Here is a 16,301-nt window from a genome sequence, read left to right on the forward strand (position 1 = left end):
TTCATTAGACGTAGCCTATTATCTAAGTTATGAAGAAAAAGTCTACATGACTAATATTACAATATATTCGCTTAACATCCAACGAACAATTGACTCTCATGGCCTTCGCAAGTTCTGTAAATGTTGACAAACATATCACAACTGGTGAAAATGTATTTGTTTTAGACCATTTTCTTTCTGTGGCATAAAAAAACCCAGTGGAAACATGTGGTGTAAAGAGAGGCCACAGTGCCATAACAGTATTGCCAGGAAAAAGAGAAAAATTATTTCTGTTATTATTAAGTTTAAAAGGCTCTGAAAACACTCCAAAATAATGAGACAAAACATAAGACTATTACATTTATTCTGACTACAAAATGATTTCTTGCTGAATCATCATGCATAAAGACCTTTTTCAGTATATTCCCTCTGTCAAGTACAGCCTGCAGGAATGGAATATTTGAACCAGTTATACAAGTATTCACGGCTTAAAAGCAGTATAATTCTTTTCTTCAGTCGGACCTTCTTTTTTTAAGTTTGGCATTCATGTAGCTATGCTATGCAAGCTCACAAATTAAACAGACCTACAGTATATCCATCTCTCAGAAGTGAAATAACAAAGACAACAGACGAAGCCATATTTTTTGCACCATAACTGACACAGGTCTCCGACTTAAATTCATATCCAGTTTGGGTTTGTTTTGTGACACATAACAGTGTCTTGTGAGTAAGGTCCATGAGTGAGTCCAGATGTGATGGCTATAGAGGCCGAAGTGCGTCATCACAGAGACCACCAGAGCCACCGGAGAGAAGGCACTTATTAGTGACAGATGAATTCTGATTGGCTGATACCTTTTGTTATAGTTGGCAAGCTCCTCCATTTGTGATGGAGGGGAAAATGGAATTGGACATTTAAGAATACTGTTCGGTGAATTTCTGGTGAAACTCCTGGACTTTGTTCAGCAAGATCTTCAGCTTTTCTGTCGGTGGCAAGATGGTCATTCTGGTTGAGAGGGCAAGAAAGGAAAGACAAAAATGATCCCGAGTGAGTTAACAACAGCTTTGGCTAACAGTTAAAGGTTAATATGGACTTTGAAAAATCGCCAAAGAATTATTTTATTATAACTAATAACTAAAGCGACTGCAAAAGGGATAATGTGTAATTTCTCTCTTAAAAATAAGTAACAAGCTTTTAATTAATAACAAACCAACCAGCTTAGGTACACCGAGCAAAAACTGTAGCAGTCTAAAACAGTAGCACTGCAGAAAAAGCCAACCTTTTAAGCCTCCACTGGTTGATATAAATGGTGTCATTTGAATACAACATTGCCAAAACTTCTAACCTGACGCACCAGATGGTTTGTTTCACCGAACCATCTGAGAAATTGCCCTTGAGAACTGTTTGTAAAGGGCAAAAACTTTCAGACCAACCAACCGACAAACCATCTGTCTATCGCTGTGTATCGTTGTTGTTTTTGAACGATCAGTCGCTTCTCGCTGTCATCGCACCTGAACCACATCCGTAGCTGCCAATAGGTCCTCATAAGATTGTTCCAAACCACTGCTGGACACAAACGCATAACTTGAAGGCTAACAAAAGGAATTCTCGCCTCATTTTGTGATCTTACGAATCCAGCTGCCTTGTAAGTTAACAAAACTTCGACTGAATAACTCAATATCTTTGACTGTTGGTTGGACAGAAATTGTTTTTAATGGGCATTTGTTTTTCTACTATTCTGATATTTTATTGATCAATTCGTTGTTTCGTTGAGAATATAACTAGTAGATTAATGAATGAGCAGTATAATAGTTAGCTGCAGCCTCAGAAGCGCTCTGTACCTGAAGTGGTAGGTTCCATCCTTCTGTCCAAAACCACTTCCAGGTACGAGGCAGATTCCCGTCTCCTCCAGCATCTTCATGCAGTAAAACATATCTGGCAGTTGTCCTTTTTCCTAACACAGAGAAAAAGAAACATTACATGAAGTTTGATATTCTGGTAGTTGGGACTATTTCTAAAGTAAGTAATCGACCAGAAATCGAGCAACTTCTTTTTTGATAAGTGTAGTTATTAAAAACTATGTCTATTATGGATAAAACTGTTTTAAAAAATAAACAGCTTTTGGTAGAGATGGTTCATAATAAAAGAGATTTTGACACATTGCATTACTTTATTATTAGCCTTCATCTGAATTCAATTTTTGATTTGACCAAACAAATTTAGGATTTCCAAATGAAATAAAATCTATTCAAAGCAAAGAAAAGATGAATTACAATTTGACTGTTCTTTTGTCCTGCAAAACCTTCTAAAACCTCTTTAACTCATTTTTTTCTGCTGTTCTACACCGTTATTTTGTTCGAGGCCCCCTAGTTAACGTAAAAAAGACATGTTCTTAAGCAGTGTAAACGTAACTTAAGGATTGATGAGAATAAAACAAAAACGTACGAGGAACATAAATCGTAAATCTAATTTCCTCTAAATTAAAAGCTTTCATCAAAATATTCTGAACTGTTTTTTGCGTCTCAACCTTAGAATCCGCTGAGTATTAAAGATCAAGACAAGCTCGACAGGTTGCAATGAGCAACTATGTTTAAATTTAAACTATGACCATGTTGACATAAAGGAGATCTTTCTTTGTGTGTGTTGGTGTTTTGGGGTAAAGCTACGACTGCAAGATCAAGATGGTGATCAGAGTCACTTGGATTGATCAGGCGTCAGTAGGTCAGCTTTTCTCTGACCTTATCCTCTGTAAAGCTAATCAGATTTTCAGTGGCTCAGCCCTCCATGAAATTCCTACAGAGCAGTCAGCCGTGGGACAGAATAGAAACTACGAGCTATTGGAAATCGTTTGTTCTCTTTAGCAAACAGGGTGGTGGACGCACAATGTACTGAACTTGTCTAAAGAGTCTGTTAGTCCAACACAGTGCTGTAACTCCGGTGCTGTGTTTAATTCAAGTCCTAATATGGATCGTGTGGGGTCAAACACAGGTGTTAGTACAAAGGTTGAGGTCATGGAAAGATATCATAATTAAAGCAATAATAAGTGGGCCAAATAATAAGAAGGACATTAGAGTGTGTTGAGAAGGAATTCTTGTATAACTGCATGATTCATTTTATTCCTGTCTTTTTTGTTGCTTCTGATCAACGTAATTACCTTGTAACAGTAATACAGTGCAACTTGAATCACTGAAACATTTATAAAAGAAGATTCAGGACTGACCGTGGCCTCTTTGACAGCCTTTTCAGGGATGGTTATGCGAGGGAAGGAGTACATTGCGCCCTGAACAGGATTGCAGGTGATGCCTTGGACTGTATTGAGAACCTGCTCTGTAAGTTTAGCCTTTTCTGCTAAGGCACTTAATGTGGCTGTGCGTTCCTGCATATGTGGGAGACAGTAAGAAAAGAAAATACACACAATAAAAAGCGTGCAAACAAAAGAGAGATCTCACTAGAATCAGGAAACACAATATTTATGATGCTTTGATTGACTGTTCTAAAATAATGATCCGGTGTAGCTATCCCCTGTATTGTCGAGTTCAATGATAAAATCTAAAGCAGTGTTTTCAAATGACCGGGTCTGCAAAGAGTTTGGTTTTGTACCATTAAGTGAACCACGGCCTTATTTTATTGGATGATCCAATGTGTCCAGCCTTTCCTAAGTTTTTGCTTGAATTTCTCGTGACGTCTTTGAGCTCCACATGACAGAGGAATGGCCACGCCAGATATTGTACAGCACGTAAGATTGAGTGTGTGTTTACATTAAAGAGAAAACTCAAAATAGCAAATTAAAGCAACACCAAACAAATTACTAGGTCAAATCCAGCAATGTACTGACAGCATTTTGCATTGAGAATGTGTAATGACACTGCTGTAGAAGAGATATAGTATATCTGTGTATTATGGATAACTGTACACACTGCTGTGACTGTTGTACAGTAGGATGTACTGTAGACCGTGTACCTTGATAAATCTGTCATATGAAGGCTCCCCAGGCTGCGGAGGGTTGACCACCAGGTCCATCAGAGCCTGTCCGGGAACAGGAGGGCACAGACGGACCGACACAAGCTTGGTCAGCTGGGCCTTCACCTCATCGTCCATGTTGATGATCTCCATGTAGCCTCCACGGAAACCACACCTGAGAGGAAGATTAGGATGTGACAAAGACAGAAAGAATTACAGAAAAATATAAAACAAATAAGACAGAAATACAAGCTAATAAGCTGTACTGTATTCTATGAGGGTTTTTCTTTCTGTGAACTGAGTAGATGAGATCAAATTCCCGCTTCCAATAATTCAAGCAACAACCATGTGGTTATGACCATTTCAACAAGGTCTGATGGACTTATCCCCAGCATGAAAATGAGATGACTTACTCTCCCATGTAACACTTGGAGGTGGAGTGGAAAGACACCAGTTCCACTGTCTGCGAGTACTCCGGCCCCATCTCAAACAGAACCTTCTTAAAAGAGTGGAACTGGCAACCGTCAGCATACACGTTATCCTGGTACACCTGGCAGATGGGGACAGAATGACAAATATTACAGGGTGAAGAAGGAGCATGAAGCGGGTAGATGTCTAAAGAGAAGCAGAGACACTACCTCATCAGCCATCAGCAAGAGACGTTCCCTTGCTGCAAATCGGATTACATTCTCGATGCACTGTCTGCTCTGAACCTGACCTGTGAAAAAGGACGCTCATTATAGAGACAGGTATGTTGTTTTGCCGCCATCTAGTGGGTCTTCTTCTAGCAGTGCAGAAAATGAATTCTACTTGGGAGGAGACATATGTGGACATCTTGTGCATAAATGGCTTAATGTTAAACATTTTAATCCGAGGGTGTCTTGGTGGGCCTTGTGGTTTAGGGTGTACGCCATACAGCCACAACGTCCGTTGGACTCGCTGGCCAGGCAACATTTGTTGCATGTCACGCTTCATTTCTGTGTGTGTTCATTTCATCTGTTCTATCTCCACCTTTGTTAATTCGCTCATGAAAGTAAAATACCTTCAAAATAATCTATAAAATATGCAAAGAGAGGGACAACAGAACACAAATAATCTGTGAGGTAACTGAAGATGTGTCTGCTAAAACAAGTGCTTACTTTGTAAAAAAAAAAAAAAAGAAGTAAATTACTATGTTTTCCATGGCTTTCATCCACACCTTATGGTCTCTTCAGCAGACTGAGAGTTTGATCAGTTGTCAGACAATAAACTCAGCTGTCATCAGGTCCTGTGACGACAACTGAGCTTCAACACAACACAACAAACTCCATCTGCTGAGGAAGACCACAAGATACAACTGAAAGCTCCAGTAAAAGCTAATAAATAGACCTCGAGTTAAGATTTTATTTGATCAAACTATGGTTTCCAAGGGCAGAAATTAAACTTTCATGCTCAACTGCTAAATAATTAATACATCATATGTCACACATATGTGTTGAAATAACAAAGAAAAAAAATATAGCCCACACATTAAATACTGCAAATAGATTCCAAGCCTCATGTGACACCTTCACCTCATTTGTTACATATGAATTCAAATAATTTCCATCCTGGTTTTTATGATCTTCTGCCTATTCACTGTAATGGACGCTACTTGATTGTAAAGAATTCTGAAGATGATTTACTGGTCACTAATAATAATCATAACAACAGCCATAAAAGGAATGATTTTGATTGAAAACCAAAAAGTGTACCAGTGGGGTTTCCAGGGTTGATGATGCACAGGGCTCGGGGGTTGCAGTAGTGTCTGGCCTCATCCAGGGCGCGCTGCAGCTCACTGATGTCCATACTCCAGCAGTTCTCCTCATTTAGGTAATAGTTGATCTGCACAGCGGCGAGTTCAGCCAGGGCAGCCGAATACAGGGGATACTGAGGTATGGAGATCATGACGCCTGTACTGTCCTCACCTTCGCCGCACACCAGCAGCTTCAGCATGGTCTGAGAGGGCAGGACAGGGAGGCCAAACAATACATGAGACATACTGTTTGTCAATTCAACCATGTTACTACCTACTGTACATAAACACAAACATATTTTAAGAATTATACCGTAGCAGCTTCCCACTTAAATATGCATACAAATATACAGTATGTTATATACCATAAAAGGTCTACTATTAGCACATTTATTTAATGTGGATGTTCTGCTTCTGCATTATGGCATGAAGTCCTCAGCATACAGTAAGTCCTCTTTTTAATAAAAACATTATACACGGTGGGTTAGGACCCTTAAGAGGATCTTGAAGAACGTGATCAACAACATACAACTGACAAAACATTTACAAAACAAAAAAAACAAAAACATTACTGTTGTCTTGTGATTCTAAACTTCTTCTTTTTTTTTTTTTTTCATGAAAAACAATATAAGAAGGAAACATAACTCTTAAACACACAGACAGCTCAAAGACAACCCACAAAAGGGGTCATGAGAAGGTACTTTCTGGCATCTTTTACCCCGTTTCCAAGTGGTCAGTCGAGATGCATGTAACGTCAGGTGGGAACACGGCTTAAAGCTCGTGAGCCGATCTTACGTGTCACATGTTGATGCAAGGGGGAAACACCCACCTTGATCTAATTTCTAATTCTAAATTAATACTCTGGTTAACCTTGAATACATCATATTACTTTTGTGCTCCATCATCGAGTTGCTGCTTGTATTATGTGTCTTTTAAAAGAGGAATCACTGATGAAGGTTCAACTTTAAAAAGTTGAATTAGTCCGTTTATTGTTGATAAATGTAGATTTATTTACTAAAACCAGGTAACTTCCCCTATTGTTACTGGAAATTCACATTTTCCTCATTACTTTTTTGGAAAACAAACACGCATGGTTAAAAGCACAGTGGAGACACAAAGTCTAGATGAGAAGCGTGTCGTACCACGATGCCGTCACTGGCCCCCGTGGTGAGGTAAATGTTGTTTGAGTCGCAGGGCACACCGCCATCCCGTCGCTCGATGTAACGGGCCACATCCTGACGCACAGAGTCGATGCCTTGACTGGCACTGTAGGAACCTGAGGGAGATTCAGAAGGAGACAATACAAGATGTTACGGCAACGTAAAGCTTCGACACAACAAAGCACCACCAGAAAAACACATATATCCCTCTGTGGGCGTATAAAGACACTGAAGGTGATAATTAGCAACCACGCTTAAATGAAGATTATTGTGCTTGCAGAAAAAAAAAGAAAAAAAAAATCACACCCATACACACCCATACTGTTCCCTCCGCAAGACTGCAGAATGCGGCATGCTCTACTTTTGGCATCCTCTGGGAACGTGCTGTCACTCAACAGTTCGGGATAGGAGCACAGCGCCAACACCTTGAAACAAAAGAGATGTGTGAGCATAGGAGTGTAAAATCCACCACTGATTACTACACAGATCAGAGACATCTACCTGTTTAAGGAGGGGGAAAAAATCATCTTCACATTAGGGAGACAGAAAGGAGTTGCTATATTTAGAGGTTGGGGGAAGGATTTAGGCGCAGACCTGTCGGAAGAAAGTGATTGGCTGCTGGCCCATAGCATGAGCGTCACCGATGTTGGCCTTGATGACCTCAGCAAAGGGCTTCTTCATTCCCTGCCAAATAGAAACACAACGTACAGAAATGTAAGAAAAATGTGAAAAAAAGTCAACCATTAATTTTTTTTACACTATATATATATATATATGCATGGGGTCGGCTCAGAAGCCCCACTGCAGCTAAAGAACTTTGACCGTTCGCCTGCACACATTTTCACACTTGCACAGCTGTTCTATAAACATGTATGCAAAGAGGCTGAGAGTCCAGCAGCTGAAAACACAATGGGTCGGTTGTTTACTCATAACCACTCGCAATGGATTATTGCTTGTTGGTTGGACCGGACCAATAACTTTCCTGCGGCTGGAGTGTATAAAGAAATGGAGTAAAGGTTACAATTCAAAAATCATCAAGTGATGCAACAGCTATTCTGCTGCGTTTGGAGGCATAGTTACATTAGCCAACAGAGAACCTATACAGTACTTTAAAGCAGGTGATAGGTTTTTTTTCTTCTAGATTTAGGTCAACTTTCATTTAAGTGAGTCGGTCAGTAGTTCTTGCTAGAACTAAGTTGGTTTTTTTTAGAGTGGTTTCCTGTTTTGCTTCTTTTTTTTTTGCACACAAGGACACATGAACAAAAAACATAGCAATGCATCCGCAAAGGCAGAGAACAATGAGGGCAAGAAAGTGTTGACCTAAACAAGGCAGATCTCAAATGCTCCCAAAGAGCAAGAAATGTTTTATGAGGAAGGAATGCATTCAAAACACGTTATGTTTTGATGAGACAGTGAAAAAACAACAACTTATTAAAAAAAAACAAAAAAAACCTTTTATTTCCATGTTACTGATTAACATGGAAATAAAATATTTTCTAAGTGAAATGTTTAGACAAATGTAGGTCTACTCTACATGGAGAACTGGGTTTACTAGGGATGTCAGGGAAGCCCTGATCCAGATAAACACGGGGACAAAGTTTCAACCTGAACAAACCGCTTTATCAGACTAATAATAACCTTAACCTTCTGACACACAAACAGAGACATACATTACACAGAGGCTTTTCACCCGCTTGGTGTAAACAGATAAAAGAACAGAATGTATGATCTGAAGCAGCAGTGAGCAAAATGCCAGAAATATATGATCTAAGTAAAGGTATTAATTTACTGTCTTTCAGGCCAATGAGATGATACTTTTGAAAAGATAATCTCTTAAGCAGCTGAGACCACTGACATCGGATAAACAGAAACGCAAGCAGACGCGCGCACAAGCACAAACACAAGCACACACACAAACACACACGTGCGTGCGTTAACACCGCGTGTTGGGAACAGCGTGATGCTGCAGAAAAGCCACACGTGGAAGCTCACACGGATGCCCTGCAGGAATCCAAACAGCCTTGTTTGTTTGATTTAACCAGTCCAGTTCAGGTTTTAGGAAACTTGAGTCTCTGGCTCTCATTGGTCACGCACAAGAGGCGTCTCTCAGGCTGAGCCAATAACATTATAGAGCGTGAATAACAACCCCTGGGTTAAAGAAACCACCCATTCATGATGGGGATCTTTTATAGACAAGCTGACCTCTGCTCCTTTGAACCGACTTGAATTCCTTTGCTTTTTGTCCGCCGTGCCCGATAAAACAGTCCAGCAGACAATGCCGAAGTTCCAGCAGAACCGGCAGTCTTTCTTTTTCCTGCAGGGTTTTATCACTCAATTGTTTGATCAGTGACATAAAACAGCAAAACCTCTGATCATAAACTACGATTTTAAAAATTCACTTCGCACTTTGTATAATTGAAGTTTCTTTGGTCTGTTCGGCTAAGTTGCGCTCCAATAGGTTCTCAGTATTGATGCCAAACACACACACCAGTGACATCAGTGTGTCTGAAATACAAACCCATCACAGCTTCTACAATGGAAAACATTTGAAATGTTTTTATATTTCTTTTCTTTCTGGTACAACAAGTGGAAAGAATCTGCCCGAAGGAAACGCTTTGTTTCCCTGTCCCCATGGCAACACTCTCAAAAGGTCCCCATTCACCATCAGCTAGCTTCTCATTAGGAATAAACAAAGACTACAATGTAATGACTGCATGTGAAGTCTTTATCAGTGCTCTGAGTACAGGAGTAGGGGATCACAGTGTGCCTTCTTCTGCCTGCCTGCCTGTGTGTGTGTGTGTGTGTGTGTGTGTGTGTGTGTGTGTGTGTGTGTGTGTGTGTGTGTGTGTGTGTGTGTGTGTGTGTGTGTGTGTGTATGAGAGAATAGCACTGCGACCTATTTCCCAAAGTAATCCAACACCATCCAAACCGTAGTTTGAAAAAAGTACAATACTGTGGTTCCTTAACAAAACAAAGAGGAGTATGTCATACCGAAACTTAGCGCGACAATGAAACATTTTTAGAGTTCAGTGCTTCTGAAAAGTGTTGAATAATGTGAGCGAGGACAGTGGGTAATTACTTGCGGCACATTTCTGCGTTTTGGCTGGCTGCTTAACTTTTGAAAAGACGGTGAGAGGGACAGTAAACGGCTGCATTTCATCTGCCCTGGATACAAATGTGATAAATAGTTTATTATCAGCTGTAGAAAATCCTGTTTTGGTTTTAACCAGCTGAATCCAACTGCAATCTCTTCTGCTTTTTGAGCATCTTAATAACAATTCGATAACACCTGATCAAACTCATGTAGAATTAAGAATAAAGTAAATGAACTGGAAGGAAACAGAATAAATCCCATATGAAGAGAGGGATCAGCTGTGGATAAGCATCAGTCAGAGTAAACAGAACATAAAATCTTTGGGACCCCGTGAACCATCTGGTTAAAAGGTTACTGTCATTACAGTCCCCAGCTGGCTCACACCGCCGTGCCTTTCACCTGTGCAAGAACCTGTTCGCATACTCGTTCCTTCCTGAGCAAAGCACTCAAAAGAGGACAGTCTTCACACCAGACTGCACTCGGTACACTAACAGCTGGTTGCCACATCACCACAAACAGTGAGAGAGGAAGAGATTGAGCAGCGAAAAGAAAATACTCCCAAATGGTCAATATTTATAGTGTCAATAAAACTGAAAGAGTCTATAATGTGGCCAATTAAAAGTCATTTCAATTACTGATTTAAATTTTGTATTTAAATGTTGGAAACAGGGTTCAGAGCTCTATTTTTATACATGCTGCAGTCTCTTTGCTCCTAAGAGGAACATTAATTAAACAGACAAAAGTGGAAAAAAAAACAAAAACAAAATCTGAATATTCACCACCAGAAACAGGACGGGGTCAAAAACAACCAAAGAACAACAAGACTGGCTTAGAAATTAACAGTGAGCAACAGAGTGAAACAAAAACAAGTGATATGTGACAGAATGGCACATCCACTGGATCAAACTGTCTGACATGATAAACCTCAGGATTTAGTAACTAACGGATGGACTTCGATAAAAGGGTGTGTGAGCAGTCACAACAAACAGTGTTCTGTTCTCTTTGGGATAAAGTTTCGATGGTGATGTGAGACTAAATCCAGGAATGGAAACCTGCTGATCTGCAGTAACAGCTAATAAAGATGCTGACTTCATCTATACTTACAGGCACACAAAAAAAAACCATATCTTCTTCATCAGCAGTAAATAACAATTACTGACGCTCTTTAACTGATTTAAATCTGTCATGTCATGGGAATTTTTGTAAAGACAAATTAACATTTACAGTTCCATGAGATTAAAATGAGCACATATATGAGAGTATGCCAGACTTGTACAATTTTGCCCGGCAACAAATCACAAATAAATACAACATGCGTTTTAGTTGCACAGATGAGAGGGAGACATGAGACACACGGTGTGCTGTCTACGGAGGATACAGGCGGTGTAAACACTGAGATCAGACGGCCCGTAGTACGAACCTCTGAGAGCTCCCTCTCCAGCTCCACAGCTCGCTGCACGATGGGCCCCCGCACGGCGTACTCCACTTTCTTCACCGTGGGGTTCATGTTGTCGATGGTCAGCACCTTCGCCCGGGACATCATTCCGTTCTCGGACATTTTCTCTTTGGGAAGCCCACGCCGCGTTGCACTCAGACTCGATAGTGCTCTGCCGGGAGAGGAGGAGGAGGACAGAGGGGGAGAGATCAGTGAGCGGACCCTGGCACCGCCGCCGGCCCGCTGCGCCCCACAGCTGCCCGCTAACAATTCGTTTCGCCTCCGGCTCAAAAGCCGGACGTTTCTGGGTGATAGCAACTGCATCCGCGTGGCTGACATTATTACGCGGCTCTCTTTCAACAAAGCTGGGTAACTTTAAACGGCTCGGCGGTGCTCAGCGACTTGCGCCAGGTTGCAGCCGAGAGAAGTGAAATCAAAGTTGTGCAAGTGGAGCCTCCGCGCTCCTGAAGTCACTCAGCGCTCGGACCTTTGCACCTTTCAGAGGTGGTATAATGTTGCCGATTGGGTGAAGCGACGACCGTGATATAATCCCAAAGAGGATCTCAGGACCCTGGCTGCATCCACATACAAGTTTGTCCGTGTTTTTTTTTTTTTTTTAATTTTTAATTTTGGGGGGGCGGGAGGGGGGGGTGCACATATAGCAGCAGCGATCGTATCCCTCCCCCTTTGTGTAACCACTGTTACTTTTCCGCCGTTACACTACGCACCGTGAGGCTGTCAGTCAGCGTCGGTTCTCCGGTTACTGAGACCAAACAGCTCCAGACTACAGACTTCGCTCTGAGCGATACAACCAGCGAAGCGGGTGCAGCTCCCAACTTTGCTCCACGCTTCACTGCGCCTCACTCGTTGTCCTGAGAGCTCCACGCGGTTCGGGAGGAGACTCCGAGGGCGACTTTATGAACGAAATGATTCTCAAAGTTCCTCCTGCCGTTAAGTCACCTCCATACTCTGAAGGGGATTAATGCAAATGATTGCGATCGGATCTGTGATAACTCGTCACATTAGAATCATGTGAAAAATGCTACCAGACGTGCAGTGGTTTTAATAAAAAAAACAAATCACTCTTCCTGGAGTATCTCCGGAGGTATATTTAGAGTTTCTATTGCTCAGCACAAAGTTTGCTGAGCCCTTGGGGGGGCAGGGTCAAGCAGCAGAGACAAGGTCAGGGATAAAAACTAGATCAAATGACCCATTTCGCAGGTTAAACTAGGACAGTCCTTTGAGGAAGTGCAGCACATGTCCTGTTCTCTGACTGTGTCTATCAGAAAACTCTACTAAAGATAAAAAGTAAACACTCAAACCAGAGCATCTGATGATAAACTAGGATTAGAAACTGCTGATTAGGATGTTAGCGATCCTCAGTGTGACTTTCAGTTTTAAACTCAAAATGAAATATGAGACAGTGAACAGTGTTACTTCAGAAGTGCAGTTATAAATCATTAAAAAACACTGATAACAATCAGGAGAAGTGCTTTTCCATACCAGTGTGTGTGTTTGTGTGTGTGTGTGTGTGTGTGTGTGTGTATTTGGTCACTGCATCCATTATTACACTGTTAAATACCGGTTTCTTTTTATTTACACAATGCAAAGGTTGTTTTTGTGTGCATAAATTAGTTATATAACAAGTCTTAACCCGTGTTTTTAGATTAGCTTTCTTTTTTGTTTGTTAAATACACTCAGCTGACTGTACTCAGTGTTCACTGACTGTGTTACGCAACCATCAAGAAAATGTGTAATATGAATAAACATTATAACGTTTTTACTTTCATTGGCAAGCAGGTTAAATTTAAATAATACTGAAATCATTCCGTAGTTGTTGTTTTTTTAAGCGGTTTAAACGTCTCATTTGCAGATGCAGTTGTTGAGTTCTGCAATGAAACCAGGAGTGGGAAAACTTTGTTGTTATCACATCAGCAGTAGGGAAAATGATACCAAGATCCAGAGCAATGAGCCAACTATATTTAGGTTTAAAACCAGAGCGAACAAACAATTTCACCTTCTTTGAATGATTCAAAATACAACAAGAGAGCAGGCACTTATTTTTCCCAGTGAAACATCTTCACATTATATATATATATATCTTTAAATATACTGTAACAGTGCAATCCTAGTGATTATGTTACTGTTGTGACATAAACAGCCTTGGTGCCACTATAAGGTTGGACACGATTGTGCAATCACTTGTTTTCATATTTGCGTCAGCATTGATCGGCAGTCCAATAAAAACAGTCTGATAATTAATTAACAGTGATGTATTTTTCCTACTGAACATCTCGTCCCAGTGCTCAGTTAATCATTGCCTTTACATAAAATTAAAGCACATTTTTATGCCTCTTGATCTGTTTGTCAACGTGTACTCGTATATGTTTGCATTCATCAATAAAGTAAAAAGAAAAATCAGAACACCGGCATGTAGATTCACATTATCGATGAATAGTTATTCACACGTGGTGTAAATCCATTAAAATCCTGTGCCAGCGAGTATATCGGAGAGAGTCTGTGTGGTCACTGTACGCAGAGCAAAGGTGGGCACAGAAGGTAAGATAAGCAGAAAGAGCTGGTGCTGTGGTGTCTGAAGTCCAAAGCTTTTGCACTCTTCTGTTACTAGATAGCACTGTTGTGGCTGGTGGGGGAATCCAAGGACAAAGTCTTCAGTGTTGCGTCTCTGAGCCCTCTCCTCGGGGGAGACGCACGACGTCTCCTCCTGGTTGAAGTAGCGTGACGTGCTGAAGATGTAGAAGAGTTTCAGTAGCTCCCAGCAGCGCGCCTTGGACAGTGGAGGAGACTCGCCGTGGGAGTGACAAGTGGAAGTCCGGACGCAAGACACCGAGCGACGCGTTTCGCGGTTGATGAGGAGAAGTGCCAGCACATCAGGCCTCAGGGATACGGATCCCGGCAAGCAGCGCTCTCCAACAGCCAGGCAGTCTCTCAGGGTCTCGACCAGGGGTGACCAGAAGCGACCCACCGGCCCCGTCTCGGCTCCGTGCAGGGAAGGAGTGGGACCGCACAGCACGCACGCATCTGCCCCGGGGAGCAGCTGGAAGCGCAGCAGGCGGTGGGCCACGGTGGGGCTGCCCTGAGGAAGGAAAACTGGGTAATCACAAGAAGCCGACCCGGAGGCGGAGAGGGAACGTATCAAAGCAGAGAGGAGGACGACTTCCTGCGGGGCCAGGCGCCACCACTTCTCGGTCGCCGTGGCTATCCGCCCGTGGACGACGAGGCACCCGAACTCGCTGTCTGCAGCCTGAGCAAAGCTGTCCACGGCCTCCTGGAGGAGAGCGGGGTTCGGAGGCAGCAGCGAATCGGCGCAGTGTGTCAGGCTCCCCAGAATGCCCTCTTGCCTCTCTTCCAGCAGCTGATCGATGAGGCTGAAGCAGGACCTCAAGTCCCTCTTCAGCCTCTCCACGTTCCTGACGTTCGCCAGCTCATCCTGCCCCAACACCAGCACCATGCAGTTCCACACGTTCTCCAGGAGGCGTTGCAAACGCACCTCCCGCTCTTTGCTGCCGCCCGCGCCGCTCCGTGCGCCCCCGGCGCTCACGGCGATGAGCATCACGCTGTCCCGGAAGACTCGCCACACCACCTTCCCTCCACCCTCGGTCTCGCAGCAGGACAACGCGACTCCCTGGCCCCCTCCGAACATGTGCACGCCGTTCAGGGAGCCGATGACGGAAAAGGGCAGCTGCTGCTTGGAGGCTCCTCGTGTGAAAAGAGGAACGCCGCTGCTGGCTGTGAGGCACAGGAGCTGCGTTGACCCATCCTGGAGCATCGTTGTAGGGTTAGCTGAGGTAACGGTGGTAACGGTGGTAACTGTAGTAACGGTGGCAACGGTGGTAACGGTGGTGACGGTTTCCGCGGAGCTAACTGAAAATCAGGGAGTCAAACACCGAACTAGCTGTTACGTCAGCGCGCGTGAGCCGTTAGCATCCCGTAAATCACTCAGCCGGGGGCACGAGCAACGAGACAAGGTACCATGCAACAAAACCGTCCTTTTATAACCGGACACACACACATACACACACACACACACACACACACACTACCCGGTTGGATAACCACTAAGCTTTCGTTCCGCTACCCCGCATTTAACATGCTATGGTTAACAAAAGAAGTTACCGTCGTTTCCACAGTAACGCTCTCCCATGATTCATTCTTCACACTGGCGAGAGGGCGATTTCATTCGGCTGGTCGAGCTGCAGTTACGAGTTACGAGCTCCGTTGTAGCCGCTTCAGGAGCGGGACACGGAGACCGACCTGGGTTCAGTCCCGGGAGTTTCAGGAAAACCGCTCTTTCGCAACATGGATCGGGCAAACGTTAATTCACATCTCGCGAGAGTGGACCATTTATCGGTTACGCTCGCGCAAGCAGATGGCGAGGGTCCTCAGTGACGCTTTCAACGCGTCATACGATTGGATTACTGAGTAGTACGTTTAGTTACGGACTGTAATTAAGTACACGTTGAAAGGTACTTTTACTTTTATTGGAGTAATATAGTATGTTCTACTCCACAACATTTATTTGACAGCTTTAGTTACTTTGAAGATGACGATTCGACACAATGGATAAAAGAATTTAAAATACAACACGTTAATTTGGTTTTTAACCTTTTGTTGTTGTTGTTGTTGCACGAATCAGTGCATAGTTGGGATCACATTTCAGATGTCTATGAGTTGTTAACAGCGCCACCAAATATTGATTTTTCCCTGTAAAATCCCCACGTGGTTTCATTTCAATAAATGTTCCAATGATCCAAAACCTCACCAAAAATCAAAGATTAAAATATAGCCTATGTGTAGATATAATTTACATTGTGATATTTTTTTTACTACGGCTTAAGAGAAGGATGAACGTACTTTGTTCAGTGATCTTCCACAATCTA

General features: G+C 42.6%; 2 protein-coding genes across 3 annotated transcripts; both read right to left on the minus strand.

Annotated features, from left to right (window-relative positions):
- Positions 1–326: 326 nt before the first annotated feature.
- Positions 327–15,710, minus strand: gpt (glutamic--pyruvic transaminase). Of its 2 annotated transcripts, XM_069157656.1 has the most exons (12): positions 15,538–15,710; positions 11,386–11,572; positions 7,466–7,555; positions 7,188–7,296; positions 6,854–6,987; positions 5,671–5,914; positions 4,576–4,655; positions 4,351–4,487; positions 3,938–4,112; positions 3,198–3,353; positions 1,819–1,931; positions 327–982 (listed from the first exon to the last, which is right to left on the minus strand). In XM_069157656.1, exons 1-12 carry the CDS (start codon positions 15,570–15,572, stop codon positions 892–894), a joined length of 1,551 nt encoding a protein of 516 aa, XP_069013757.1. In that variant the 5' UTR covers positions 15,573–15,710; the 3' UTR covers positions 327–891. The 2 variants fall into 2 exon arrangements, with proteins under 2 accessions (XP_069013757.1, XP_069013756.1); XM_069157655.1 differs by lacking the exon at positions 15,538–15,710 and having other exon boundaries at positions 11,386–12,018.
- Positions 13,359–15,527, minus strand: fuz (fuzzy planar cell polarity protein). Its single transcript, XM_069157657.1, has one exon. The coding sequence runs from the start codon at positions 15,188–15,190 to the stop codon at positions 13,883–13,885; it is 1,308 nt and encodes a 435-aa protein (XP_069013758.1). The 5' UTR covers positions 15,191–15,527; the 3' UTR covers positions 13,359–13,882.
- Positions 15,711–16,301: the final 591 nt, after the last annotated feature.

Source organism: Embiotoca jacksoni, unplaced genomic scaffold (genome assembly GCF_022577435.1).
Source record: "Embiotoca jacksoni isolate LCO1_2020_lvr unplaced genomic scaffold, fEmbJac1.0.p SCAF_22, whole genome shotgun sequence".
Taxonomy (NCBI): domain Eukaryota; kingdom Metazoa; phylum Chordata; class Actinopteri; family Embiotocidae; genus Embiotoca; species Embiotoca jacksoni.